Source organism: Manis javanica, chromosome 14 (assembly GCF_040802235.1).
Source record: "Manis javanica isolate MJ-LG chromosome 14, MJ_LKY, whole genome shotgun sequence".
NCBI lineage: Eukaryota > Metazoa > Chordata > Mammalia > Pholidota > Manidae > Manis > Manis javanica.
This window is the reverse complement of record NC_133169.1, coordinates 7,686,757-7,712,764: the sequence shown is the minus strand read 5'-3', so window position 1 is coordinate 7,712,764 and position 26,008 is coordinate 7,686,757. Positions and strand designations below refer to the sequence as shown.

The following is a 26,008-nucleotide window of genomic DNA, read 5'->3' as shown; positions in this document are numbered from 1 at the left end:
TTATCTCATTTAATCTTAAAAAAATCCCTATGAACCAGGTCTTATTATAATGACCAGTGTGCAGACGAGTAAACTGAGGCTCAAAGAGTTTAAGGAACACACCCAAAGTCACATAGCTAGAACAGGGTTCAAACTACCCCCAAGCTGGCTTGTCTGACTAAACTGCCTGCCCTCTTGGGGGCAGAGAGAAGAGACTTCATTGTAATTAGATTATAACAGCATCTTGTGTTCCCCAAAATCGAGGCTCTTGGACTCGGGGGGCCATCCGTGGAGCTCTGTTACCACACCTTCTGGTGCCCCAGGCTTCAGCTGCACAGCTCTGACTTGGCTGCCAGCGCAGCCTCCCCCTAGCAGGTTTCTGTCTCAAGCCTCCTGCACCATCAAAAATATAGTCCCCTGATGACTTAGAAATGAGTTTCGTAAATGCTTCTTCCATTACTTTAAAATTTTTCCGCAGCTATTACGGATTCAAGGCATACTCTTGAGAAGGCAGCCTGCTTGTCCAAGCAAGCAGGAATCAGAACCACTTTGGTGCACATCCGGGCCTGAAGTTGATGACTTATTTGCAACCTTGATAACCGAATCCTTTATACCAATAAATTGCTTAAATTGGCTCCACCACTCTCTCTCCCTATTTTTCCCTTGACTTAGTCCGTTGCCATGGATATGTGATCGTGAGACAAATGGATGATGTCACTTCTGAGTTTTCAACGTGTGAGACAGGAGTATGGCAAACAGTTCCGGGACTGTCCTCCCCTGGCTTTGACAATAAACACACAAGTGTTTCCTCCTTACCAACACCTACTAAGCAGCAACTGTGCTCCAAACCCTAGGTGGGCTGCATGAGAATAATTGCTGTAGACGTCCTCTCAGCTCCTTGGAGGTTTTACGTGCCCTTGGGCTTCCCACAAGCACACCTCCAGCAAATTCACTGATTCACCTGTTTTCTGTAGGTACCTTTTGTGAGATCCACTTGGGGCCGGGTGCAGAATTAAATGAAGTAGCCACACTGGGATCCAGGCCACAGGCAGAACTGTGCCAGTCTTGACCTTGACCAGGAGGCCCTGAGGAATCCAGTTCCTTCCTCCACCTCCTCCCTCACCTCACCCTCTCCCTGTGTCTGTGTTCTCTCCTCTTTACCTGTGTTGGGATCCCCAAGACCACCCTCAGGTTTGATGACTAACAGAAAAGCCATTAATAATCTCAATTTCAGTTTATTGCAGTGAAAGGATACCAGTTAAAATCAGCGAAGGAGAAGGCACATGAGGGCCGAGTCCAGAAAAGACCAGGCTGTGTTACACTCTTCCAGTGGTGTCGCATTGGGGAGCTCAATTCTCCCAGCAGCAGTGTGACAGCACATTACAAATAATGCCCACCAGCCAAGTTCACCTGAGCCATGGTATCTGGGGTTTTTCTTGGGGGCCAGTCACATGGGCATGCAACACGTGCATGACCGACCTTAGCCACTCAGCCTCCAGCTTGCACAGCATGGCCCCAGACAGCCTGGACACATTAAAGCAGGCATTCCCCACAATCCCACTGGTCGCATAGACTGCCGGGCCTGGCCCAAGGTCTCAGGTATATGGAGACTCTCCTATCAGGCAGGATATTCCAAGGGCTCAGAGAGTATCTTGCAGGGCTGTCAGGAAGTCTTGAAGGCCAGCCAGGCCCGTGAGTTCAGCCTTTCCTGCACACTCCAGACACTTTGTGCTCTGTCCACGTGGCAGTCTGGGCACATGCTATTCCCTTTGCCTGGAATGATCTGTTCCCACCTCTTTGCCTAGCCCCCCAACTCCTCCCCCTGTTGGTCTCTGTTGAACATCTTTTCCTTGGGCAAGGTTTCCAGACACCCCCTCATACACTCACACACATTCCCAAATCATCTGTCCTACTTTTTGGCCCTTTGCTCACCTACAATGATTCATTTAGCTGTCTGATGTCTCCCTGTCCTGCTGGAGTCTAAGGACCATACCCATGCCAGGCACACCCAGCACCATGGCTGGCACAGGGGTGCTCAGTAAACATGTGGCAACTGGCTAACTGACATGCTGACACCCTCCTAGGTATCTGCACATAGATGCAGAAATGGGGAGAAAAAAATCAAGCTAGGAGATGTGTACTAGTGGGAGATACAGGACACGTGTACACCACTAAGTGTACATGCAAAGATGGATATATAAAGTAGAAAAGGTGCAGTGCATGAACACTCAGATAATGATGGAGTGACTGAAGAGCTAAGGGGAGTGTGTCTGGTAAAATTCAAAAATTTCAGTTTCAGCTTTCAATGAGGTGTACAGGGCATGTCAGATAGCCTAAAGGGACATACAAATGTGGGTGTTATTAAAAACACCAACGTTATATGCCAGAGGCAGAGCCCACCAAGGGCTGCTTAGAGAGAGGGGTGGGCAAGACGAATGGGGGCAGGAGTCGGTGGGGAGATGCAGGGAACTGAGTGGCATGGACAGCAGAAAGCACACGGCTAGATGAAGGTGCAGAAAGGGCAGCAGCATCTCATGCCAAAGGGTTAGTTTCGGATCGTATCTGATCAGCAGTGTGGCCTCACCGTGGGCTTCTGAGCAGAGGACGTGTGACGAGGTTCCATTTTTCTCAAGGCACACTGACACAATGGCCCATTGCTTAGCGGCAGTTCAGTGCTTTTGTGATTTAACAGGGCCAAAGAGAGACAGGGTCTCTCCGCTGCAGATTTTTAAGACTTTTCAGAAAATAAGCATTAAGTAAGACCTGCTTTCCTTGCTTGCTGGAAGTTAATGAATTTAATGCTTTGCAAAAGAAAGTCAGGGGGTTGTTAAGTCAGAGCGCTCACCCTCTGGGCTTGCAAGGTATGATTTTTTAATCCTTCTCAAATGGAAAAAGATCTCAAGTGAGTGTCGTCCCTACGTGCTAGAAATGTGTGTCTCTCAGATGGCAGCTGCTCTGCCTCCGTCACACCCGCTGCTCTGGCCAACTCAGTGGTGACCCATTTTAAGCCTTGGGCCCTTGCCGTATCCCAGTTGGCCCAACTCAGAGGTCCACAGGGGTGGTGACCCCTGGTGCTACATTCAGTCCAGCACCCTGATATCCCTCCCTGTTGTTCCTAGGCCAGGGGGTGCCCTGTGAATTCAAATATTCTACCTCAGTTGCACCCCCACTCCACCCCCCCCCATTATGTCTGTCCCTTTACCTCCAAACTTATCTTCTTTTCTCCAAATAGTGGTCAGTTTGTTGAGTACGAGGAGCTGAACAAACCAGATGGGATGTTCTCCTGGAACTGGAGGGCATGGTGTGTGCCAAGGAGGGGCAGGGCCCGGGACCCCAGAGACAGCTCTTTCCACGGGAACACGCAGGGTCCTCACAGGAGTGGAGGCAGTGCCCGCGCCAGACTTTCCCAGCTGGCACTCTCCTGCTGGACGCCCAGCGAATAACGGAGCAGCACGGGCACCCAGGGACCTCCCGCCCCTCACAGCAGCCTTCAGAGCTCAAGCTGGCACTGGGCAGGGAGGGTGGCCCTGGGCCTCCACTTTGCTCTTGTGTCCTGAGGGTCCTGGATCTGGCCTGGCACATAAGCTCAAACCCCTCCAGGAAGGGAAGGAGGCTGGGAATTCACGGAGAGCTCCAGGCCCGTGCAGGAGTCAGGCCGCACCCTCAATCCACTTCCGCCCACTTGATAACCTAGAAGCCACAAAGAAAGTCCACGGCGGGGAGGGACTTCAGAAAGGAATTAGGGAAGTGTAAACTAAAACAACAGTAAGATATGGTTTCACATACGTCAGACTGTGGACACACGCACCCACGCACCCACCAAACCTCAGAATGCGGAAGCTGGCAAGGCAGGGGAAACGGAAACCCTCAAACTGCTGGGGGATATGTAAACCAGGACAGTCGCTTTGAGAGAGTATTAGGGCCAGCTCGCCAGAAGAATCCAGCCACTTCATTTCTATGTATATTCTGGACAGATTCTGCCCGTGAGCAACCGAGACATGCGGATGAGGCTGTTCATTAATTCACTAACACAGTACAAACTTACTGGGTGGCTACTGTATGCCAGGCACACTTCTAGGGGCTCAAAAGTACACATGGACAACACAGTCTCCACCCTCAGGGAATATATGGACAGCACTGTTTTAAATCCACCCCAAACCGTAAACAATCTAAAAAGATACACAGGCAGCAACATTGCTATATCTTGGAAACAGTGTCTGGTGTGTAGAAAAGAAACTTGCAGGATATTAGATACAGAATACTATTTGTGGGGGGGGGGAAATAACAATATTATACATTGTTTATGGACACATGCATATGTTATAAAATTAATGTTTGGGCCTCTCATTAAACTTCAGGGGTTTAGTTGCTTCCTGGAAGGGAAGTGGGTGAAAGAATAGGAGAGCTAAAGGCATAACTAGAATGTTTTATTTCTTAAAAAGAAAACATCTGAAGCAAAATGTACGTTAAAACATTAGCATTGTGTATTCTGGATATTAGGCCCATCCATGTTTGTTTTAGCAGTCTGGGTCCTTTTTAGGTTTAGTTCAAAAGGGGGCAGTTTTTGTCTGATTTTGCTTTTAAATTAGAAAAGAGTTGGTGGAGAGGAGGATTAATGCCACGTCTCCCAGTACCCAGAGGCTGGGATCTCATCCTCGATGCCCACCGGCCTGGCCAGGGCCCCGCGAACTGGGAGGCCCAAGAGCTTGCAGTGAGCTGCATGGCGCCCCCCGCGGCCCGGCCGGTGCAGTGAGGAGGTGAGGACGCTGAGCTCCAGACGTTAGCCGGCACTGCGAGTGGAAACCCGGCGCCCTGCTTTTGAAGAGCAATCTGGCACGATCTAGGGGAGCTGAAGAGACACGTGAGCTATTATTCAGAACTTCTGTTTTTAAGGTCTTACCCTAGAGAAACTCGATTATGTGTCCAAGAACTTCGACAAAGCTGGTCAGTGGCGGGTAGGGGCTGAAGCCAGAGCATCCGAGACCGGGGACTGGGAGGGAGGGGGTTGCAGGAGAGGAGACGAGGTGAATGGGGGCGACTCTCCGGGGAGACTTGGCCGTAAAGGGAGGAGAAACCTGGGATGGAAGCTGAAAGGGATGCGTCCTGCTGAGGGAGGGGCGTGTCTGGCTTCGGATGACATTTGCGCTTGTCTGTAGGCAGGTGGGAAGAATCCAGCGAGAGAGGAGCTGGTGGGAGGAGCGGAGGGAATGAATTCAGGGGAAGTACTTTGACCAGAGGAACCAGGATGAAGTCCAAGCCGCACAGTGAAAGCTGCCGAGTCAGACGCTAACTCGGGTCTGTCCGAATCCGACCGCCATGCTCTTTCCCGAATGTCTCGTCGCCTCTCTTGAGTCTGGACTTGCTCGTGGCCATCCGGCTCCCGGGCCCGGTGCACCAAATCCTTTGCCACCACCTCCTCTAAATACAGGAGTCTTACAGTCTTTCCAGTTCCGTGTGGGTTCTGTGACTACCCAGGGAACTGGAGGAGAAAATAAGCAAACAGAGGAAAATTAAATCTGACCCATTTTGTGCATTCTGCATAAATGCATGGAATATGTTATGTTTGACACCGGTAAATAGAGAACCCCAAAAATCCAATTTATCACTATAATTATATAGGTCTTTCTCCCTCCGTCTCCAGGAAAGAATGCACCTCCATCCATTTGCAGTCCCTTGCCCAGAGCCATTCTCTGATCTCTAGGGCTGCTTTTGGTGACCACAGGCTTCGGGTCAAGGCCATCCTACCTGAAGCACAACGGGAAAAATTTTCTTGCTACCTCAGGTGATACATGCAAGGAAGACTGTATGAGTATGTATAGAATGACAAGAGATGGGGAACGGAGTTTTAATTCAAAGGAGTGGCACAGATTAACTGGCAGCCCACCAAATTAACCATATCCCACAGCCACAAAGGAAGTCATAATGGTACTGAATTATCTGGGTACTAGGCTAACTCAGAGTCAACCGAGCACCAGAGGTGATTAATGCCTTGTGGATGCGCTAAGTGTCAAGACAGGATGTGTGTGTCCCTGACCCAGCCTGGATTGGGCATCGTCAGGAATGAGTTTCCCCAGGAGTGATTATATAAATTAACTTCTAAGACATGACTAGGATTTAGCACACTGGCCATGGGGGCACACACACACACAATACCTGTTATCCAAAAAAGTCATACTGAGCTAATTTGCACTTTGAGGCAAATCACAGCCAGGTCACCCAGGTTTCCAGCTTGCCCAGCAGAGTGGGGAGAGGTGTCGCCGACCACCACAGGTAGCACCCGCAGAGGACCAGGCTGGCAGGCAGAGGCTGGGTCAGCCTTGACACGTGAGTTGAAGGAGCGTCTGAGACCCCCCCATGCAGACCTCCTGGATGAGCTGCTTCATATCCACAACACAGGGGGGTGGCCTGTGCTACAAAGACAGACTGAGGACTGGTTGCCTTAGAGGTGATCCTTCCAACCGTGTTACAGAGGAGAACGTTTGGCCAGAGAACAGGGAGTGACAGGAGGAAAGGTCATGGGGCCAGGGGCTGAAGAACTTCTTCAAAGCTGCTAGAAGAGGTAGGCTGAGCCCGCAGAGGGTCGGAAGGGGTGGCCAGAGGGTACGGGACCCAGGGGAGGGTGTCCGAGTCCCTCGAGGAAGGAGGGAGTAATCTGCAGTGACAATGTGAGCAGCCAGAGCGAGTAAGAAGGAACCTGCCACTCACTGGCTGTGCCAGGGGCCTGAGGAGGCCGAGGCCAGCCTGGCCTGGGGGCGGTGAGGGATGAGTGAGGGGCGTGAACAGACACAGGGAGGCTCCATGTCAGCACTTCCTGAACCCTTTCACTTTCGATGAAATTTATATTTAAATGGAACATTGGGCAATTGAGCAAGGCTGCTCCCAGCTGCCGTAGGGCCCCACCCAGCTGCCCTGAGGACCCGGATATTTTACAACACCTGTAGCCCCTCTAGGCACACCTGTGCGTCTCAGAACGCCAGCTGTGAGGGCGGTAAAGACCACTCTTGCCAGTAGAGTATCTGTTTGTGGGGCTCGAAGTGAGGGTGGGGCCAAGAAAAGGGCTGCTGGGTTGGTCTGGTTTGGTTTTAAGAAGGAAAAGACTAGAGCATCTATGGGTGAAATCCCATTGACATGGCAGGACTGAATTCACAGGACAGGTGAGTACAGCCCTAGGAGTATATAGGCTCCTACACAGACATAAAGATAGGATCCAGTCTCAGGTGGAGGGGTGAGTATACAAGCAAGCATGCTTGCAAACATGTGCTCCCCTCCACAATGCTAGATAGAAATCAGATGTTGTTAGTACCATGGAACAGATTTAAAACTTGAGGGTTGTGAGATGAAGCTGCTTCCCTAGGTGGTTCCACCTAGCAAGCAGCAGACCCAGGATTAGAACCCAGATCTTTCTGACTCCAGAATTCCTGACAAGCATACTTTGGTGTATCTTGAATCTCATACTGTGCTACACCTGGAGGCACAAAGATAAATTAGACAGGGCCTTTGAGAAGATCCCAGACTGAAAAGTAGAGGAAGACAATTGAACAAAATTCAACACAGTGGGATAAAACAGAATAATGGAGGCATGAAAAAAATGTTTTAAGAAGCACAAAGACTTATACTAAGTAATATGCCTGTGTCTTCCTGAGCCCTAGGAGGCAGGGATGGACTGGGCACTGAGTAGGAGCTAAAAAAAGAAACTGCTCAATCAGTGCGTGGGTGGCTGAGTGAGTGGATAGAGAATGACCTTTTCAGCGTTAACAGTCCCTCCTTAGGGCAATTGTCCACGTAGCCACAAGGAGTCACTGTAGACCTGACACAAACATTCTCCAAAGGCCCTTTCACGCTCTCTCCCTGGTTCTCAAGAAGGAAAGGGTGGCGACCAGATGTCCCTGCAGACCGGGCCCAGAGCTTCATTCATTCAGCCTGGCTCCGCCTGCCCTGACTCCTGGACCTTCCAGCTTCTGTCCTAAGTTCTAGGCTTCTGATACGTTTCCTCGGTTTGTTCTCTCCTTCAGACCTAACTCAGAGAAATGGCCTCAGACCTTTCCTTGGGCCTCCAGTCCCAGCAGGCTGGCTGAGTACCTTTGCACAGATCGCTTCACCTCTCTGGGGCCTACTAGTAAAAGCTAAGGTGGAAGACAGGTTGAGGGGAGGAGGGCAGGGGGCCCCCAAGGCTCTTCCGCCCTCTTCCTCAGGACAGTATCTTACCCTCATCAGGCACTTCCTGCCTGCAGGGTGTTGTTCCAAGCCTGCAAGATCCACCAAGTCAGCCTCCAGCCACATGCGGCTATTCAAATAGAAATTCAGTAAAATTTAAAACACTGAGAGTTTTTGCTGCAGTCTCACTAGCCAATTTCAGGTGTTCAGTAGCCTCACGTGGCTAGTGGCTCCTGCACTGGACAGCCCAGAGAATATTTCCATCATTGAGAATGTTCTCTCAGACAACACTAAGCACAACTCATGGTTTTATCTCATTTCTCCTTTGTAACAAACCTATGATGCAGGTGTGATCATGTATCTACTTTGGAGATAAAGATCTGGGGTGCAGAGGGTTAGAAACGTAGCGAAGCTTTCAGCAGATTAGTATCTGGGGAGAGGATTTAAGCTCAGGTAGGGTGGCTCCGGAGCCCACCATGATGTTCCTTTGCCCAGGGCTGCCCCTAGCCCCAGCTACTCTGCTCTCCCTTCTTACCTTCTAGGAATGGGACAGACTCTTCCCAGTCCCCAAAAGCTGTTGTCTCTCACAGCTGGTCCCCTGCCAGCTGTCCCTAAGTAATGAGGGCAGCTGGGCTCTGAGCCCCTTCTGGATGAGAATCCCCTCCCTCCCCCCATGACCCTTCCATCTGCTTTTAGCCCCTCTTCCCTAAGAGTGTTGGTATTATGGGTTTTGACCCTTCTCCTAACCATCTCAGTCTCTGTTCAAAGACAGCCCAGGTCCTGGAAGATTCCCAAACTGGCAGCAACCCCACTCCCGTAGGGTCCCTCTCAGCCCAAGGGAACTGGGTGCAGCCAGTTCAGCTCAGAGAGCCAATTTCACTATCACCTTTGAAGATGCAGCAACAGCTTGCTCTGCAGCGGGGAGAGTGAGAAGTCACACACTCCAGGTGCTGGAACCCAGTGAAAGGGGAAGCAGCAAGGGACAAAGGCTTCAACTGTCCTGCGTGCAAAGCCCCACAATGCATGCAAGCAAGAATGTCTGCAGTCCTGACTCCTACTTGAGCTACAGCCCCGCAGGGCTGCAGCCCTACGCCCTGGACCCGTAGCTGAACAAAGCTGGAAACAGCTCAAGCTGGGAGATCTGTTAGGGTGAGAACGACAGAGGAAAGTGTATAAACATTAACATCTTCAGGTGAGTGGACAACATCCAATTCCTACTTTATTTCCTCACTACTTCTATCCCTCTCCCAATCAACAGAGTCATAGAAGAATTGCCTGCTGGAGTCAGGCTGGTTTCCCACTTCCACTGAACCAGAGAACCTCCAACAAGAGAAGCTTGGAAATTCACCCTCTCCATTCCTGCCTTTGGCAATAAGCGCATCAAATTCTTTCCACTCTGTATGGGATTTCTCACCTAAAGGAAAAAAATCTCACTTCCAGGAAAATGCTTACTGTCAGAAACTTCTCCCTGGTATTTTATCCAGCTCTCCAAGCTTTACCTTTAACTCCCACGTTCTGTCCTCAGAGGAGATGGGAGTATGGCTTCCTTCTCTGCTGACGGACCATTGAGTAATTTCCAGTTTTTATCTCTTACAAGTGATACTGCTGTGAACATTCTTGTATATGTCTTTTGGTGCCCATGTATATGCATATTTCTGTTTAGAGTATATCTAGGAGTGAAAATGCCAGATCATCAGTATCCACATGTTTGGTTTTAGATTTTGCCACACAGTTTTCCAAAGTGGCTGTACCAATTTATATGCCCATTGGAGGTGTACAAAAGTTCTAGTTGCTTCACATCCTAGCCAGCAGTTGATTATCCGTTTTTATAGTTCGGGCCATTCTTATAAGAAATGTAGTGGTATCTCATGGTAGCTTAAATTTGCATCTCCACAGTGATTTATGAAGTCAAGCTCCTTAATCTGTGTCTATTTGGCACTTGGCTGTCTGCTTTTGTAAATTACCTATCCAGCTATTTTGCCCATTTTTCTAGTGGGTTCTTTTTCTTACTGACTTGTAGAAATTCTTATATTCTGCCTACGAGTCCTCTGTCAGCCATATGTATTGAAAATATCTTACCGGCTGGCTTGCCTATTCACTCTCATAATGGTGTCTTTTAATGAACCATTCCTCTCAAAATAATAACCTGACAGTCTTAGGGCCTCAGGCCTGAGCCTCCAGCCTCATTCCACTCCATCATCCTCACCAATCCTGGTTCTCTCCTAAACCCATGGTCTTGGGGACTGTCCTCCGGATGCCACTTCCCCTCAGGACAGTGTTCAGCCACGTTCTCTTAGGAGGGACAGACTCTGAAAGAACTGAGGTCACTCAGGGTGGGGGACAGACGATCTCTGCGTTTCCAGCACTGTGCTACCCTCCAAGCTCAATGATGCTGAGACCAAGCAAATTCTGGCAGTCTCTGGATCTTTCCATGGCTGTGTCCCAACTTGGTTCCCTAGAATGAGCTTTTTGAAGCCAGAGTGTCCATAAGTCCTTGCTAGTGATTTGCCTGACTGCCTCACGCTTCATGGTCAAGGTGATTCATTCACGTAATACTCCTTCAGCCAGAGAGGAAATATCATTTTGAGCTTGTAAAGTTTCTTCTCCACTTCCTCTCTGTAGAGCACCACCCACGTCAGCGGGGTCACCAACCGACCCCGGGCTGTGGACTAGATGCTCTGCCCGTCACCTCGCGCTGCCCAGTCTGCTTCGCGGCCCGCTCGGCACCATGCTGCTCTGGGTGGCAGTGCTGCTGTCCGGTAAGTGCTGGGGTCTGGGCATCCTCTCCCGGGCACCAAAGGCTGTAAGTCATTCCTGGGACACAAAGTTCCTCGTTCCATCTTTCCCAGTTCAGGCGGGTTTATGGCTGCAACGTGGGACAAGTGGAAGCATCTGGGTGTGCCTGAGAGAGTTGGGGTGAGGGTCTGGGGGGCCCTGGATGTTTCCTCCCCCATTTTTCTGGGCCCTTGGAAGCGTGGCCCTTTCGTGTATCGTGGCTAAATTAGGGAGGCAGAAAATCACATTCTGAGGCGCAGTGACATGTTAGCCCTGTGAAATCAGGTTAAAATACTCATCAGGGCTCTCTTGAAAGGAAAAGGAAGTTACAGAAAGAAAGGAGGCTCCTGGCGGGTGTGCGGGGTGCTGGGGCAGGAACAGGGACACGGGCAAGAGCAATTCCATGCATTTTGCCCAACAGCAGGATGTGGGGTTTTACAGGGAAAAATATTTTTATTGAACCTTCAGTGCAAAGTCAGGACCAGTCAGCAGTGACTGGCGTCTCCTCTGGCAAAAAGGCTTTGCTCGGCCGGAACACCTTCCAAATTGACCATCTGTCCTCTGCCTACATCCCCGCTCTGTTGGGTGGCGTGGGGGTCTGTGTCGGGTCTGGCTGGTCCTTGGGGCTGCTTGGGAGGATCACTTTCTCTCTCCTTATCCTCTTCCCCCAGGGCCAGGCACCTGTGCCAGCAGCTGACAGGCCTGGTCTAAGGATAGATGGGTGGGGGCATCACCGGGCTCGCCCGGACTCAGCTCGGCGTCAGCCACTATCACCTGCTACACTTCAAAGCAACAAGTCTGCGCATAGGTTTCCTTTGCTTCACGGTTTCTGAGTTGACTTTGCTTTTTGTTTGAAACCTGGTCCGAGTAGTTGGTGTGTGTGTGTTCTCACAGAACCAGAAAAAAACCACCATGCTTAAATATGATCACTTCCTGGACAGAGTTGGTCAGGATTGGACCCCTGTGAGGGAAGTGCCTGTTCCGCCCAGAGCTCTTCCTTCCTGACATCACTGTGTGTCTCTGTGTCCCATGAGTGACCGTTTGGACAAGTGCAAAGGCCTAATGCTCATAGTAAGGGCAGGAACAGGGCGGCCTAGTGCCGGCTTACAGAGAAGAAAGGTTTCCAAGGGTAAGTCGCTACCTTGTAAAAGGAACAGCCCTTGGGCGTGACTAGATTAAATCTAAGAGCTTCCCAGTTTGGAACCCAGGATCTGGATGGGAGAGCAAAGGAAGAGAGGAGGGAGACAGCCACGCCTGGCTGCAGAGCAGAGAACGTAACGGAAAACCCAGGGGCAGTTCGGCCACACTTGGTGCTTGGGGACCCCAGAAAACCAGCCTAAGATGCAGACCACATGCCTAGACGTGCAGGAACAGAGTTACCGTTTAGTGCAGAGCTGCTATTTCCTCTTAGATGTGGATGAGGGACAGAAAAAAACAAAACAAAACACTGAATGCCTCCTTTGTAGTGCACACATTATCTCACCTAACCTTCAGAACCTTAGAGGGCAGGCAGTTTTTTTTATCCTTATTAAGCACTTGAGGAAACTGAGTTTCAAGAAGGTTAAGAAAAGTATCTGGAACGACCCTGCTAACATGAGCAAAGCAGAGGTGCAGACCCAAGTCCATTTGATGTCAGACACACGGTTACTCCATTCCACCTCACCACCTCTAGTAGGGATGCAGTTGGACTGTAATCAGGTAAAACGGGAAAATTAAATTCACCTGAAGTGCCCGGCAGAGCATGCTCACAGAATCTGTGTGCCTATTTACTCTGATGGGCCATCAAGGCGTCAAGAGGCCAGGCGCCCTGCACTGAGCCTGCTGGTATGGGGCTGGGCAACAAAGATGTGTTTGCAGCTTAGAAAATGAACCTGAATTGTCTTCTGAGCTGACCATCAGCCAACTTCAGCCCCTGTTCAGACAGGTGACCTGGGGCTTCCACATGACCCTCCCAGCAACATGGCAGCCTGTCCCGAAGTGGCAGAGCTCAGTTGTGAGATAGTTCTTCCTGTTCAGCTGAATCCTGCCCCCCGATGTCTCTGATTTCCATGTATTAGTGTATGAGTCCCCCTTCTGCCCCAGGAAGTAGCTCAGAATATGTCTCTCCCCTCTTTTAGCCCATCAAAGTATTTGAAGACTATTCTGTGCCTTATTCTGTGACATCTTTCTCAGATAAATATCTCCCAATTCCCCTGGTAGAAAATGCTTTCCAGAGCCGATTCATTTGCTTGCTCTGCTTGGTCTTGATGCACTTTGTCGGTGGGTCAGGAGCTGGGCCTTGTCCCTCCCGTAGTGGCCTGACTGGAGAGGAGTTCACTGGGGCTGCTGCCTCCATCATTCGGGACTCTCTTGTGCAGCTCCATTTGACAGTGGTCTTGGCTACCTCATAGCACTGTCACCTCATCGTCAGACTATAGTTAACGGAGGCCCCAGGTCCTTTTCATAGCAATTGTTATAAGCAGGTGTCACCCTCTGTATGTCCCCAGTTGACTGCTGCCTTGATTACAGACAGGGGTCCTTCAGCCACAACTCCCAGGTCTTGCACTTCCCTGGACAGTAAGTCGTGGGATCTGGGGACCTGGGCTCATTGGAAGCTTCTCTGTGGTCTCTGGAGGCCTCCTCTCCTCTCACAGGCTTCAGAACCCTCAACCCTGTTTGTTTCTCACTTTGTAGCTGCAAAATCGTTTTCCGGTGGAGAGGGGAAAGGGAGGGAGGCATCACTGATCAGGGAGGTCTTAGTCACTCTGAGGTCAGGCTCTCTGCTTTCAGTTAACAAAGTAACCATTCTCCCAGGCAGCGAGCTAATACAATCTACGCAACTACTCTGTAAAGCAAAACGGCTCTTACCGTACCCAATGCATAGCCAGAACCAGGAACTGGAGGCTCTTGGAATTCAAACTTGTCCAAGTTCACAAGGAAAGACATGGATTCATGAGGCTTGTCCAGGTCATCTGATGGCAAATCCTGCATGGCTTCCCCTGCTCCAAGCTCAGAGGAGAAGGTGTGTTTAGATGGGGGCCAGGGAGAGACGGAGGGATGGGAAGAAAGAGACTCCTAATTCTCCACACACTGAGAACCTGTGGCTGAGCTAACCCAGGGCTGAGTAGAGAATGAAGCTGAAAAATCCTCTGTGTCCCAGGGAGTGTGGGCAGCGAGGATGACGGATGAGGACAAATCTGCGGAACATCTGCACCTCAAACGTCTGATAAGAAAGTCTCCCCCCACCCCGCCCGGGGCCATTCCTATACTGCCCGTGTTCTGCACAGCACCTAGGACGTGCCAGCAATGAAGGACGCCAAGTCGGTGTCCATGAGCGCTGGTTGGACTGACTATACTCAGCCCTGTATCATTCACTGTTTCACCCCTTGTTCCAACATCCGGAATATCCTCCACTGCTTCATATCCAGCTGCACTCCTCGGTTTCTGGTCCTGCATCCCTTGGGCCCTTTACACCTGTCTAACCTATCAGTCATCGTTTTGTGGCCCAGCCTCCTTTCCCAGATCTCCTGTTCCCCTCAAACATTCGTTCATCTAGAAGCGTTAGTGCAGTGTGTGCAAAGGGCACACGTAGCCCGTCATACCCTGTGTAGTCCTCAGCGATCCACGCTGCCGCCCCGTATCTCAACCCTTTAGTGACCACTTCTCCAGGGAAGCCTCGTGTCCTCCGTCTGACCACCTCCATACTGTAGGGTGCAGAGCTCCGCAAACAGATCGGACCACAGGAATCAGGCCCTGCGTTTGCTTCGGGAGTTCCTGAGTAGGTGTAGATAGGGCCCTGTGGCACATTAGTGCGAGAGTCCAGTCCTATGTCTTCTACTTTTCATTCCCTGCCCTGCATGACTGCGTACAAAGGACAGACAGCATTTGTGGGTTTATTCAGCAGGCGCTTACTGAAAACAGACTGCGCCGCAGGCACAGGTGGTAGACAAAGGGAATATGGCAGCAAACAGGACAGGCAGAGTCCTGCTCTTACGGAGCCTACAATCCAGGCAGAGGGAAACAAGGTAACAAATAGGCAATTCAAGGAATAAAGTAATTTCAGATAGTGGTAAGTGCTCTGATGATAATACAGTGGGCCATTGTGATAGAGACGGGGGGACTTCTTCCCAGTGGGGTTCTCAGGAAGACCTAAGGAGGCAGCACTTGAACTGAGATAGGGCAGAGGATTCCAAGCAGGGGTCTACCATAAAAGCTGAGTGGTTGGGTGCTCGGAGTGGGGAGCGGCCGGGTGTTTGGGTGCCTGGGTAACTGGGCGGTTGAGTGGCTGGGTGGCCAAGTGGTTGGCTAGTTAGATGACTAGGTGCCTAGGGGGCTGGGTGGTTGGTTGGGTGAGTGGTGTTAGCACCCACTCCTAGGTGAGAGGCCCTCTCGTCAGGCAGTTCCTTCTGCTACTTAACCTCATTCTGTCACTTTGCTCTCTTGCAGCTCCCTGTGTTGAGAACAGAGGTGAGTCCTAGCTGTTTGTCCTATCTCCAAACATATCTCTGGGCTGCAGCTTAATAGATAAGGACAAGACAGGGCCACTGGGTCCCCCAGAGATATCTTCACACCAGCACAAGACTAGAACCCTTCCTCGGGACTCCTGGCTAATGCCCAGGGAGAGCAGGAACCCAGGAGTCCACGGTTCTCGGGCTGGGGATAATTCTAGGGTGACCCAACGCCCAGCAGAATGGCTCCGGCCTCTGTCCTGTCCCCTTGCGAGTAGCACTGGCTTCTGTGTCCCCCTCTCACTGTAGCTCTGGAGCCCCTGGGCCCCTTCCTGCCCTTTTATGTCCAGAGAAGTGGCCACCTTTGTCTGCAGGACAGCCTTCTTCCTCTCTCTGCCCCCTCTGCACCCCCAGCCCATCCTGTTACACTGAGCTCCACGGCACTTCCTGCCAGGTAGGAAGAAACCCTGGGCTCTGAGCATCTTGACCTTCAAGGCATGTGCCGAGATGCCAGGGAGGGAGAATTCAAAGCAACACAGCCCTGCTAGAGAAAGCGCAGCCATGGAAGCCAACCTGGCCACTGCTCACCCTGTGAGCTGCACCCCCTCCAGGCTGAGGGGAGCACGGGCCAGGGGCCCAGGGACATGTAGGCAAAGCGGGATACACTGGATTCCCCTGCCACTGTCGGGTTACTCATCACCATGCTCAGGTCATCCGCCCTGGCTCCGGAGGCTGTAGGGAACGCGGCTGTCTGGCGCGGGGGTGGTGGGGTGGCAGGTGCAGCCTGAGGCTGCCTGCAGGTGACGCTGGGTCCTCAGGAGCAGTGCTCCATCAGTGTCACTGCATAGCTGCATTTCAGGATTGAGGACAGAGATGACAGAGCCTCGCCATCACTGTGGCGGAAATGAAACTCCCTGCTGGGGGTGGGGTCGGACGCTGGGCCCAGGGAGCCTGACCAGGAAGCAGGAGGGAGCCGGCCCCAGCGTGGCATGACAGCACCCACCTCTCCGGCTTCTCTCCTGTGCGGCCGGGCGCAGCTGTCCCTGGGAGTGGAGGCTGCAGGCAGAGTTGCACTGGGGTGGCCAGGATGTGGGCAGCCAGTCTAGGGAAGTGAGAACTGGGTCAGGAGGACAAGACAGAACAATGGATGGAAGGGATCCCAAGCTGGGCAAGGTGGGAGAGAATAAAAGGAGACAAGGAGGGTGGCAGGGATGAAGGCCAGAGAGAAGGCACAGGAAGAGGAGGGGAGGGGACGGGAGAGGGAGGGAGGAGGAAGGAAGGGGGAGGAAGCTGAGGCCTGTTGGCCTGGCCTGGGGGGTGGGGCATGGTGGCCGCTGTGCAGGAGCCTCCATCCCCAGGGGGAGGCCTTAGGTGGGGACAGAGGAGGAAGTGGCCCCACAGCAGCTGCAGCCCCGTGGGTCCCCGGCCCTGTGTCCCATAGCCTTACTGACCCTCCAAGCCTGGCCGCACCCGGTGTTTGAAGGAGATGCCCTGACCCTGCGATGCCAGGGAAGGAAGCATGCGGTCCTATCCCACGTGAGGTTTTACAAAGACGGAAGTTACCTCCCGTCTTCTGAGGACAACCCTTCTCTGACCCTGGGGACAGCCACAGCGGCAAGCAGTGGCCAGTACAGCTGCACAGCACAGGTGACCTATATCCTGTATGCGGGCACACAAACCTCAGAGACTATCATGGTTCAAGTCCAAGGTGAGTCCCCAGCTTGGGGGTGTGGGGGGTTGGCCTCTAGAGGTCGCCTGCCCTCTGGCTGCGCTGGATGCTGGGCCGACCCACCTGAGATGCCCACGAAGCCACCATAACACCATGCCCCACCATGGGGAATGTCTGGAGCCAGGCAGCCAGGGAGATGCCCTGGGGAGGCTGGGCAGAGCCCTGAACCAGCCCTGCTGCCCCCACCCCTGGCGACCCTGGGAGGCCCTGGGACACAGTGATGGTGTGTCCTACAGGGCACAAGGCTGTGCCTGGGCCGTGCCCAGCTCAGACCTCAGCTTCGGGGTGGGGAGCTGGCTATCCGGGTCTCCCCCCCTGAGTCCTGCTGGCCTCTCCCCAGCGCTGTTCCCCCCTCCTGTGCTGAGCGCCATCCCCTTTTCCCGACCCCGTGTGGGGAGCCCGCTGACCCTGAGATGCCAGACACAGCTGCACCCCTGGAGGCCGGCCTCCCGGCTCCTCTTCTCCTTCTACAAAGGTGGTCAGGCCTTGACGGACTGGGACCCCCTCCCAGAACTCGATATCCCTGATGTCCAGGCGGAGCACTCTGGATGTTACAGGTGTAAGGCCGCCCTTAGGGCTGGTCCCGTCCAGAAGGACAGCCCCCTGCTGGAGATCAGGGTGTGGGGTAAGTGCGGAAAGGAGGGGAGACACTCCCCCAGGGTCCAGGCTTTGGGCGATGGGACCCCTGGAGTGTGGAAGGGTTCCTGAGGGAGGAGGTACCTGAGCCTGGGTGGGCTGGGTGACCCTCCCCGTGGTGTGCAGGCCCAGCTCCCGTGTCCCGACCTGTGCTCACCCTGAGACCACCACACACCATCCTCACTGTGGGGGACATGGTGGAGCTCCGCTGTGAGGCTGAGAGGGGCACCCCTCCAATCCTGTACACGTTCTACCTGGACGGGAAGATCCTGGGGAACCGCTCGGCTCCCCTTGGAGGCGCCACCTCCTTCCTCTTCCCAGTGATGTCGCAGCAGGATGCGGGGAACTACTCCTGCCAGGCAGAGAACAGCATCTCCAAAGAGTCAAGCAAGCCAGAGACACTCTGCCTGGATGGTTGGTCTTGCTCCCCTACTGGGCCCAGAGCCCCGCAGGCTGGCAGGGGTCAGAGCTCACTCCGCTGGGTGCTTCCCTCCATGCTTGGAATGGTGTTGGGCCCTGCGCAGGAACTGCATGACTGGGCATGGACCCTGCTTGGAGCATCTGCCCACTGACCTGGGAAGGGAAACAATGAAGGCCACAGCGAGTGGGGGGCACCACAGGAGGAGGGTCCCACAGTCACCCATGGCCTTACCCGTGCACGCGGGCATCCTCTGAGCCATCCTCACTCCCAGGCTGCAGGTTCCTCCAGGGCATGTGGTTCTCCCTACTGCCAGCCGTTCCGCCCTCCCTGTGCCCGTCTTGGGTGGGTACATTTCCGAATTGCACCCGCAGTGCTCATGGTCACCCCTACTCAACCCCAGGTCCTCGGGTCCTGTCTGCCCCCCCAAGCAGCAACAGGCTGGCTCCTTGGCTGTCTGCGGTCCTGCTGGGCGTGGCGGTCACCACCGCTGCACTTCTGCGCTATTTCAGACCCTGGAGAAAAAACGGTCAGTAACTCTCTTTGGCTTCTCGGTTACTGACCCCGTATGCCAGGTACTGCCCGGCCTTTGAAAAGCCAGAGTCTGACAGGACCAGGGCATTTCTTGTCCTGGGTGTTGGGTGAGAGGAGGGACTCCTCATCACAGGTCACACACGAGGCCCTTGCGGGGACACTTACAGCTTCCCAAACAAACACATGCAGACACACTGTCTCACACACCCACTGTCACCCAGAGAGGCACACAAACACACTTCTGCACCCTGGGCATGGATAGAGACACAAAGAGACGAATTCTCACAAGCCCACCAGGATGTAGATCCGTGTCCTTCACATTCAAAAGACAAGGCTACAAATGTCACTGAGAAAACCCGCGGCCTCCGTCTCTCTGGTTGAACTCGGCCAAGCTCTGGTCTGCACAGCGGACGAGAAAGCCGGAGGGAGAACTCCAGGGCATGCACACACGCTCCCGCGTACACACTCATTTCGTCCACGCTATGGACGGAGCTCCTGGTACCAGTTTACTCCTGGGCCTTCACATCCACCTACAGAGGCGTGGATCAACCCCACTTCCTCCTTCCCTGGGGGCAGCCTTCATATTTTCCACTTGCCAAGGGAAAAGTGGTTTGCTCCCACAGACCTCCACAGATGGACCTACCAATTCAGGTTTGCAGCCCCCTCTGGGAGTGGATTGGTGGTGAGCTTTCCAGGAGAGGGACCGGACTATTCTTAGAGGAAGACCATTAGTCATGCGAAGATTGAGCATCAGCCAGATTACCTGCAAAGGTCGCTCCGGGCCCTTGAGCTTGAGCCCGTGCCCTGCTTCTCCAGGCGCCCCAGTTAGGGCTCGGGCCATTCTCCACCACCCTCTCCTTTTTTAGCTTAGCGGTCTTTGTCCATCCAACTACCCATCCCCTCTTCCCTCCAGCCTTGAGTCTACATTCCAGGCCGGCCAGTCTTGCTTTTAGGAGGAAGATGCAGGCAGGTCCAGAGCTAGGTGGGGAGGCCGCTAGGCCGTGAACTGAAGAGCTCTGAGTCCCACCATCCCCGCAGCTGTAAGAAAGCCTCCTTCTAATGGCCCAGCCCGGCCTCAGTGACCCAGGTGTTTCTGTATCTGTCCACTCACCTTGGGGGCAGAGCATTTAAGGAAAAGCAGCAGAACACAGCTGACTCCCTCCCAGCCTCCCGCTGAGGTCCTCCGAGAACCACGCCTTTCACGGGGAGTGAAAGACCCTCCCTCTTCCCAGGAGAGCCTGCCTCCCACCTCGCACACTCCCCTCCCCGGGACCCACCCCCTGCCTGGGAGCTGCCTGGCTCCATCTCCCTAAGCAACCTGTCTTCACAAGACTAGGGCTCAGGAAGAGGTGGCCATCCTCTTATCTCAGAATCTAAGGGGCACGAAACCTTCTTTAGCATGTCACTCAGAAAGCCACCTTCAGGCCCAATTCCATAGCCACGCAGGAAAAACAACAGCTCAACAGCTTCATTCTCCACACCAGCCCTGGAAGACCCTTCACACTGCAGACAGCATAGTCACTTCTTCAGTGGCAGAAACGTGCCAGCGCCTGAGGTATTCTGCAGACTGGATCTCCGAAGGCAATTTTCGAAACATTTTGACGCATGATGGCGTCACCAGAACTAGGATGTACTCAGGCAACACGCCCCCTTCAAAGCGGCATTGACCTAGGTGTATAATTCTGTTTTGTTTGTTTAAAAACATCAAACCTTTGCAAGATGGTTGCAATGAACGTAAGACACTAAAAGGCAGAAGGGAAGGTTTTTGGCATCCAGCTACGTGCAGGTCACCGGGTTAGGTGCTTGGCCGTGAAGTATCTGAATCTCCTGGCCCACTGTCCGGCACATAGTGTGTGGTCAAAGTTATTAGCTTTTCCTCCTTCTGAAAAGCAGCCTGACTGGTGGGTCAGGGCCCTTTTCATGCCAGGGTGTGACCTCTCTTCTGACCCTGTTTCCTCCCAGTCTGTGATTCCCATGCAGCCATCCTACCCTCTAGGGTATTTTTCAAAGAAAACATCCCATAAAAATGAACCATGTCCAGACCTGTGAGTTAGCCCTCACGTACAAACCAGCCTCAGACCTCCAGCAGCCTCCACTGACATCCTTTCTCAGCCTCTCGGGCCCCACCATCCAGCCTGCTCTCCAAGGGACCTCAGCAAATTGTGCCTTCGCATCTCCTAGGGCCCCTGCCAGCCCAGAATCCGCCCCCAGCCCCGGGTGAAGAGCAGGACGCACTGTATGTCAACGGTAAGGACCTTCAGCAAGACCGTGGTCTGTGGATGAAGGCAGAGAAGGGCCTCTAGGGGAGTAAGAAGAAGAAAGCAGCCTTTGTGAGTCCCAGGTCTCTGGAATCAGTCACCGGGCAAAGGAGCAGATGTCTCTGGGGAGAGCTTCAAGAGCGAGTCCTGGGGAGCTGGTGGTGCGACAGGGAAGCTGGAAGGGAGCCTGGCCTCCAGGGAGAGGGCAGGGAGGGTTCATACCAAGGGTTGGCAATCTATGGCCCGTGGGCTAAAGCTGGCCCACCAGCTATTTCTGGAAGGGTCCTTGTGTATGCACAGTGTGTGGCCGCTGTCATGCCACAGAGCCAAGCGGCTGCAAGAGAGATCGTATGGCCCACAAAGACTGAAATATTTACTACCTTTTCTCAGAACCTATAGTTTAAACAATATACAGTAGGGCTGGGGAAGCTTCTAGAATCTGCTCTTGGGTGCAGGCACCTCCTGCCAAAAAGGATATCCCACATTAATGACCGCTTCCCACTGCCAGTCACCACCCTGACTGAGCCCTTGACTGGCTTCCCTCTGTAAGTGTCTGCAGGGCCCCGGTGTCCTGCGGTGGGACGGCAGGCGGGTCTTTCCCATCCAGGGCCTCGTTCCTTCTTTCAGTTCGTTGCCAGAATGAGAAGGATGAAGGCATTATCTACTCGGAGGTGTGTGTAGTAAAAAATAAGAACAGAGGTGAGTGATCTCAGGCCAAAACATGGCATCTTTGCTAATTCAAAGGGGGAGTTAAGGGTCTCGGCAGAGAGGCAGGTATTACTGCTGCTACCGTGAGCATCAGCATTTCACCACGACCCTGATCACCACCACCACCTCCTTCCTCACTGCCACCCTCACCACCACCACCCTGGCCACCGTGAGCACCGTCCTCCTGTCACCTCCTCGCACCACGGCTGTCACCGTGCTAACTAGGGAGAGTTTTTGGCCCTTGTCTGAGCACTATGGAGGAACAAAGGAAAGAGAAAAAAAGTGACATGAACTGACTTTTCCCCGGAGTGTAAGTGAGAACAGGGCAGTCCCAGCTCTCAGAGGGAGTCAGGAAGACGGAACTCCAGCCACAGATGCCAGGCAAGTAGGCAGGGGTGGGGGCGGGGAAAGACCTGTCCTCTCCCTGCCAGAGAGGCCGCATGGCATCTTGGGGACAGGAGGTTTCCGAGTCAGTCAGAGCTGAGTTCAAAACCTGAGTCTAGGCACTTCTGTGTGACCGAGTAAGTTGTGTAAGCTCTCTGAGCTCATCTTCAAAGTGGTGATAATGCCTACTTTGAAAGACTATTATAAATCACTAGGAATAGAACCTGAGTTCTAGAAATCTTAAAGATTGTCTGGTATGTAATAGGTGTTCAAAAACAGGGAGCTGTTTTTTTCTTAATGTCTCACTGGCTCTTTGATTCCTGGTCTGTAAAATGCAACTGAATCAGTCTAGGGTTTCTGCTCCCTGCCATCAGGGGCACCAGGACAGTGGACAGACAAGGAGTCTCCCGGGCTCAGGGCAGCTCCCCCAGGGCCTGACTGTTCCTGCCTACAGCGCAGCCAGGGCAGGTAGGAAAGCACACGTGGGCATGGTTCTTTCCACAGAAGAGTTACAGGGAGAACAGAAACAAAAGACGAAGAGAATCTAGCCTCAGAATATAGAGTTCTCATTGGCAAAAGAAGAGAGGCTGACTGTTTGATTCCGAGCAGGCCACAAAGGTGAAGCCATGCTTTGGGGTGTGGGTGAGGGTGGGGGTGACGTGCTCCCAGTGCATGCCTCCTCTGAGCAGGCTTTCCCTGGTGTGCGAGTGAAGGGATCTGAAGCCCAAAGTGAGGAAAGGCCACTATGTTCCTAGGCACATAGGAAAGGGGACCCCGGATCTTTCATCCTGGGAGAATGCTCTGTTTCTGCAAAGATTCAGTATTTGCCTACAGTTCCACCGCTCGTGGAAGCGACTATAGAGTGATTGGCCGCCCCGAGCCTCGGTTTTCTCTCCCAAAAGGAGAAGGAATCAGTAATCCCCGCTTCGCGGGACTGACGTGAGATTCACATAAAAAATCGAATCCTCACTCCTAAAAGAGCGCCTGGTGCAGAGAAGCTGATGTAATTTTAAAAGCATCTTTGACAAGTTCATCCCTCTTGATTCACACGGGAATCCTCGTGAGGTAGTCACTGTTGCCACTACCACCCCTATAGTGGCTGAGGAAGCTGGGGTTCAGAGGCTGGTACCGGCCAATGGGAACACAGCTGGTGTGCAGTTGGACAAGGACCAGACCCAGGACACCTGCTTTCAGACCCCAGAGGAGTGAGAGGGGGAACAGCGCTCCCTGGGCCGGGCCGGGCCCTCTGCGAGGAGCAGCTGGCACCAGGGCGAGGGAAGGAGCTGCACCCGGCCGCGGGGCCAAACCCCCACGCAGCCTGAGCCTGCCTCTCTTTCCCCCCACAGCCTGGCCTTCAGAGTCAACTTCTGAGGCAGAGGTGAGTAGGGTCCCCTGCTCTTTTCTCATCTGCTTCCTCATCCCAACCTAACTCTCCCACAGGACATTTCTGTCACCTACACTGAGAAGAGTCCAGATAGCATCCCTCCAACACGTGTACCCACCCACAGCATCCAGTGCTGCCAGGAGGCCAGTGGGGACCTCAGCCCCTTCTGTGGGCCCAGTTCCCTGTGCTGGGTCATAGAAGACCCCACCCACCTCTCCGAGAAAGAAGCCCAGGTCTTCAGGGAGCTCCTGGCACCATGGAGCTTCAAACATCCAGCATTTACCTTTGAGATTATTAGAAATTCAGGGGCTCAAACCCAACCCCAGATCTGCTCAATCAGAATCTGCATTTCAATAAGACCTCCAGGTGATTTGCATTCACCGGAAAGCTTAAAACGCCTGGTCTGCCTCCCAAATACACACACTTACACACTTTCTGGAAGTACCTTTGCCTGCCCATCTTCGAGAGCCTTCTTCCCTGTGGCTCCGCTCTGGGTGAAGACGGGTAGGTAAGACAGAGGGGCCCAGAGCTGGCACACCCACCCAAGCTGGCACTTTCTCTCCCTTCTCTCCTAGGCCCTTTTCTTCCTTCCCCAACCCTTCCTTGTTCTCTACTCCCATCTCTCTCATCACAGGTCCAGTCCATGTCCACAATATACCAGAACCCTCTCAGCACCCTCTGACTCTGCCAGACTCTCTGAGGAATGCACGCCAGGCCATCAAGGAGGACAGGGTCCGCACCAGTCAATCAGGAAGCACCCACCAAGCCCAAGCCCCCACGCCCTCTATAAACAAGGGCCCCTGTCAACAGTGAAGACACAGAGGATGCAGGAGCCACCGGTGATGGGGAGCAGGAAGGAGCCGGTCCGCCCTAAGGGCGCCCATCTCTCCTGCCCCTACAGCAGAGTTGCCCAACCCTTGGTCCAGGACCCGGGGCCCATCTGTGAATTGTCTTTACCCATCCAGGATAAGTAGAACAATTGAAAGCAAGACCTTAGCAATCTTCATAGCAATCAGACAGAGTAATTGTTTGTTTGCTTAACATAATCATAAAAAATTAGGGTTTGTATTTTGTATGCCTCTTTTAATTTCAAATCTTTTTAGTAATTTGCCTGTATTGTATTTTACAAACATATAGGTCCCCAATGCATTGGAAATAAAAAACGAAAGCAGGTGTTTGAATGCAGTTGGTGAGAAGTCCTACCCTGAACCAGACACACACACACACCCGGCCTTCCTTAACCTGCACCTCGCCCTCCTCAGAACCTCTCCCCGCTCTCAGCTCTGTTTGCACAGCTGAAAATATCCTTTTCGCTTAGTTTAGAAAAAAATGAGCTGGGATTTTTTGAAAAGGAGCAATTACTAAGAAAACTGAAGAAAAAGGAAAGCCGCCAAAAGAACACAGAGAAAGTAGCACCTTCAGAGGAGACTCACGTCCTAAGGCCCAGACCCACTGGGTTGCCAGAGATCAGCACGGCCTGCCCCAAAGTCCTGCGGCCCTGCAGCAGGAACGTACTCCTCCTCCCAGGAGACACTGGTGGGCAGGCGCAGAGGGGCCGTCCCCAAGGGGGATGGGGCTTCCACAGCTCCCCAGGGACAGGCCCCGCACCGCGGAGGGATACCAAGTCCCCTAGCCTCCCACTGCGACACCGCGGAGAGACACCACGGCCCCTAGCCTCCCGCTGCGCTGCTCACAACGGGACTGACTGCCCACAGCAGCCTCCACACATTCTCAAGGCTCTGCACTGTGAAATGTTGTTTTTCTCTCCAAGTCAGAGCTAAGTGCAAACGCTTGACCAGCCAGAATGAGTTGGCTGGGCCTCTTCTGGGGACCTGGGCCCTGTGGGGTCACATCACCTCCAGGGTAAGAAGAGAAGAAAGAACTCTGTAGCTGGTTTGAGGGTGGAGAGGCAGCTAGGAGCCCCCTGTTAAGGGACAGGGGGAGGAAGGGGCCAGCTGGGAGCCTCATGGCTGCCTTCTGGTGGCCCTCTTGGGTCGCCCAGGACTTGATTCCTGGCCAACACTGGTCTCCTCCTTTCCTACATGACTTCATTGTAAGACACCATTAGACACCCGGTCCTTGCTTCTTATGTTGCTAAACAATTTAAACACAAGCAACAAAAATGGAACTGGCCAGGCAGGCTGCACATGTTGGGCCTTTTTTCATTGCAGGTTTGTTACTTTATATTTGTCTAGGAAATAGGGTCTTCTCCATTACTATTAAACAAGCATCAATTAAACCGTTCTTTGTCCTTCATCTTTATATTGAACCATAATGACAGTAACTACAGACAGGGTGCACAGGATGGGAAAGACCCAGATTGGGGTAAACACTCCCACACTGAACCCATGTGCACATCTCCCTCTGTGCAGCTGGAAGAAGCCGCAGCTGGCAAGACCAAGAGCCGTCAGCAGGTTGGCTTCCCTGACGTGCACGGCTCTGCCTGTGCTCACACGGACCCAGCTTCCAAGCTCTTGGGAAGAACACTCTGTGTTGTACTCGTTTCCGGAATCCTCTCCCACACGGGGAAAGATCCACAGTGGCTGTCCCTCTTTTCATCGTGCCATGATCACTCGTCATCAGCCTGAGTCCTGCCCCCTGGGGCTTACACACCTTAGATGC

The 26,008-nt window shown here is 53.1% G+C and overlaps 1 protein-coding gene across 12 annotated transcripts; it reads left to right on the top strand.

Moving 5' to 3' along the window:
* The first annotated feature begins 8,742 nt into the window (after positions 1 to 8,742).
* On the top strand, positions 8,743 to 25,625 carry FCRL6 (Fc receptor like 6). Of its 12 annotated transcripts, none has more exons than XM_073221315.1 (11): positions 8,800 to 9,325; positions 10,756 to 10,892; positions 15,334 to 15,354; positions 16,777 to 17,043; positions 17,540 to 17,689; positions 17,827 to 18,114; positions 18,522 to 18,647; positions 20,765 to 20,899; positions 21,538 to 21,609; positions 23,349 to 23,380; positions 24,021 to 25,625. In XM_073221315.1, exons 2-11 carry the CDS (start codon positions 10,862 to 10,864, stop codon positions 24,066 to 24,068), a joined length of 1,170 nt encoding a protein of 389 aa, XP_073077416.1. In that variant the 5' UTR covers positions 8,800 to 9,325; positions 10,756 to 10,861; the 3' UTR covers positions 24,069 to 25,625. The 12 variants fall into 12 exon arrangements, with proteins under 12 accessions (XP_073077413.1, XP_073077420.1, XP_073077416.1 ...); XM_073221320.1 differs by having other exon boundaries at positions 8,811 to 9,325; positions 16,942 to 17,043; XM_073221310.1 differs by having other exon boundaries at positions 8,813 to 9,325; positions 17,405 to 17,689.
* Positions 25,626 to 26,008: the final 383 nt, after the last annotated feature.

Bases quoted from the DNA above. Each gene is read 5' to 3' on its own strand.
- FCRL6 (XM_073221310.1), top strand. From the start codon at position 10,862: ATGCTGCTCTGGGTGGCAGTGCTGCTGTCCG. The intron at 18,115-18,521 runs GTTGGTCTTGCT...ACTCAACCCCAG, and splicing joins AGAGACACTCTGCCTGGATG to GTCCTCGGGTCCTGTCTGCC. The intron at 21,610-23,348 runs GTGAGTGATCTC...TTCCCCCCACAG, and splicing joins AGTAAAAAATAAGAACAGAG to CCTGGCCTTCAGAGTCAACT.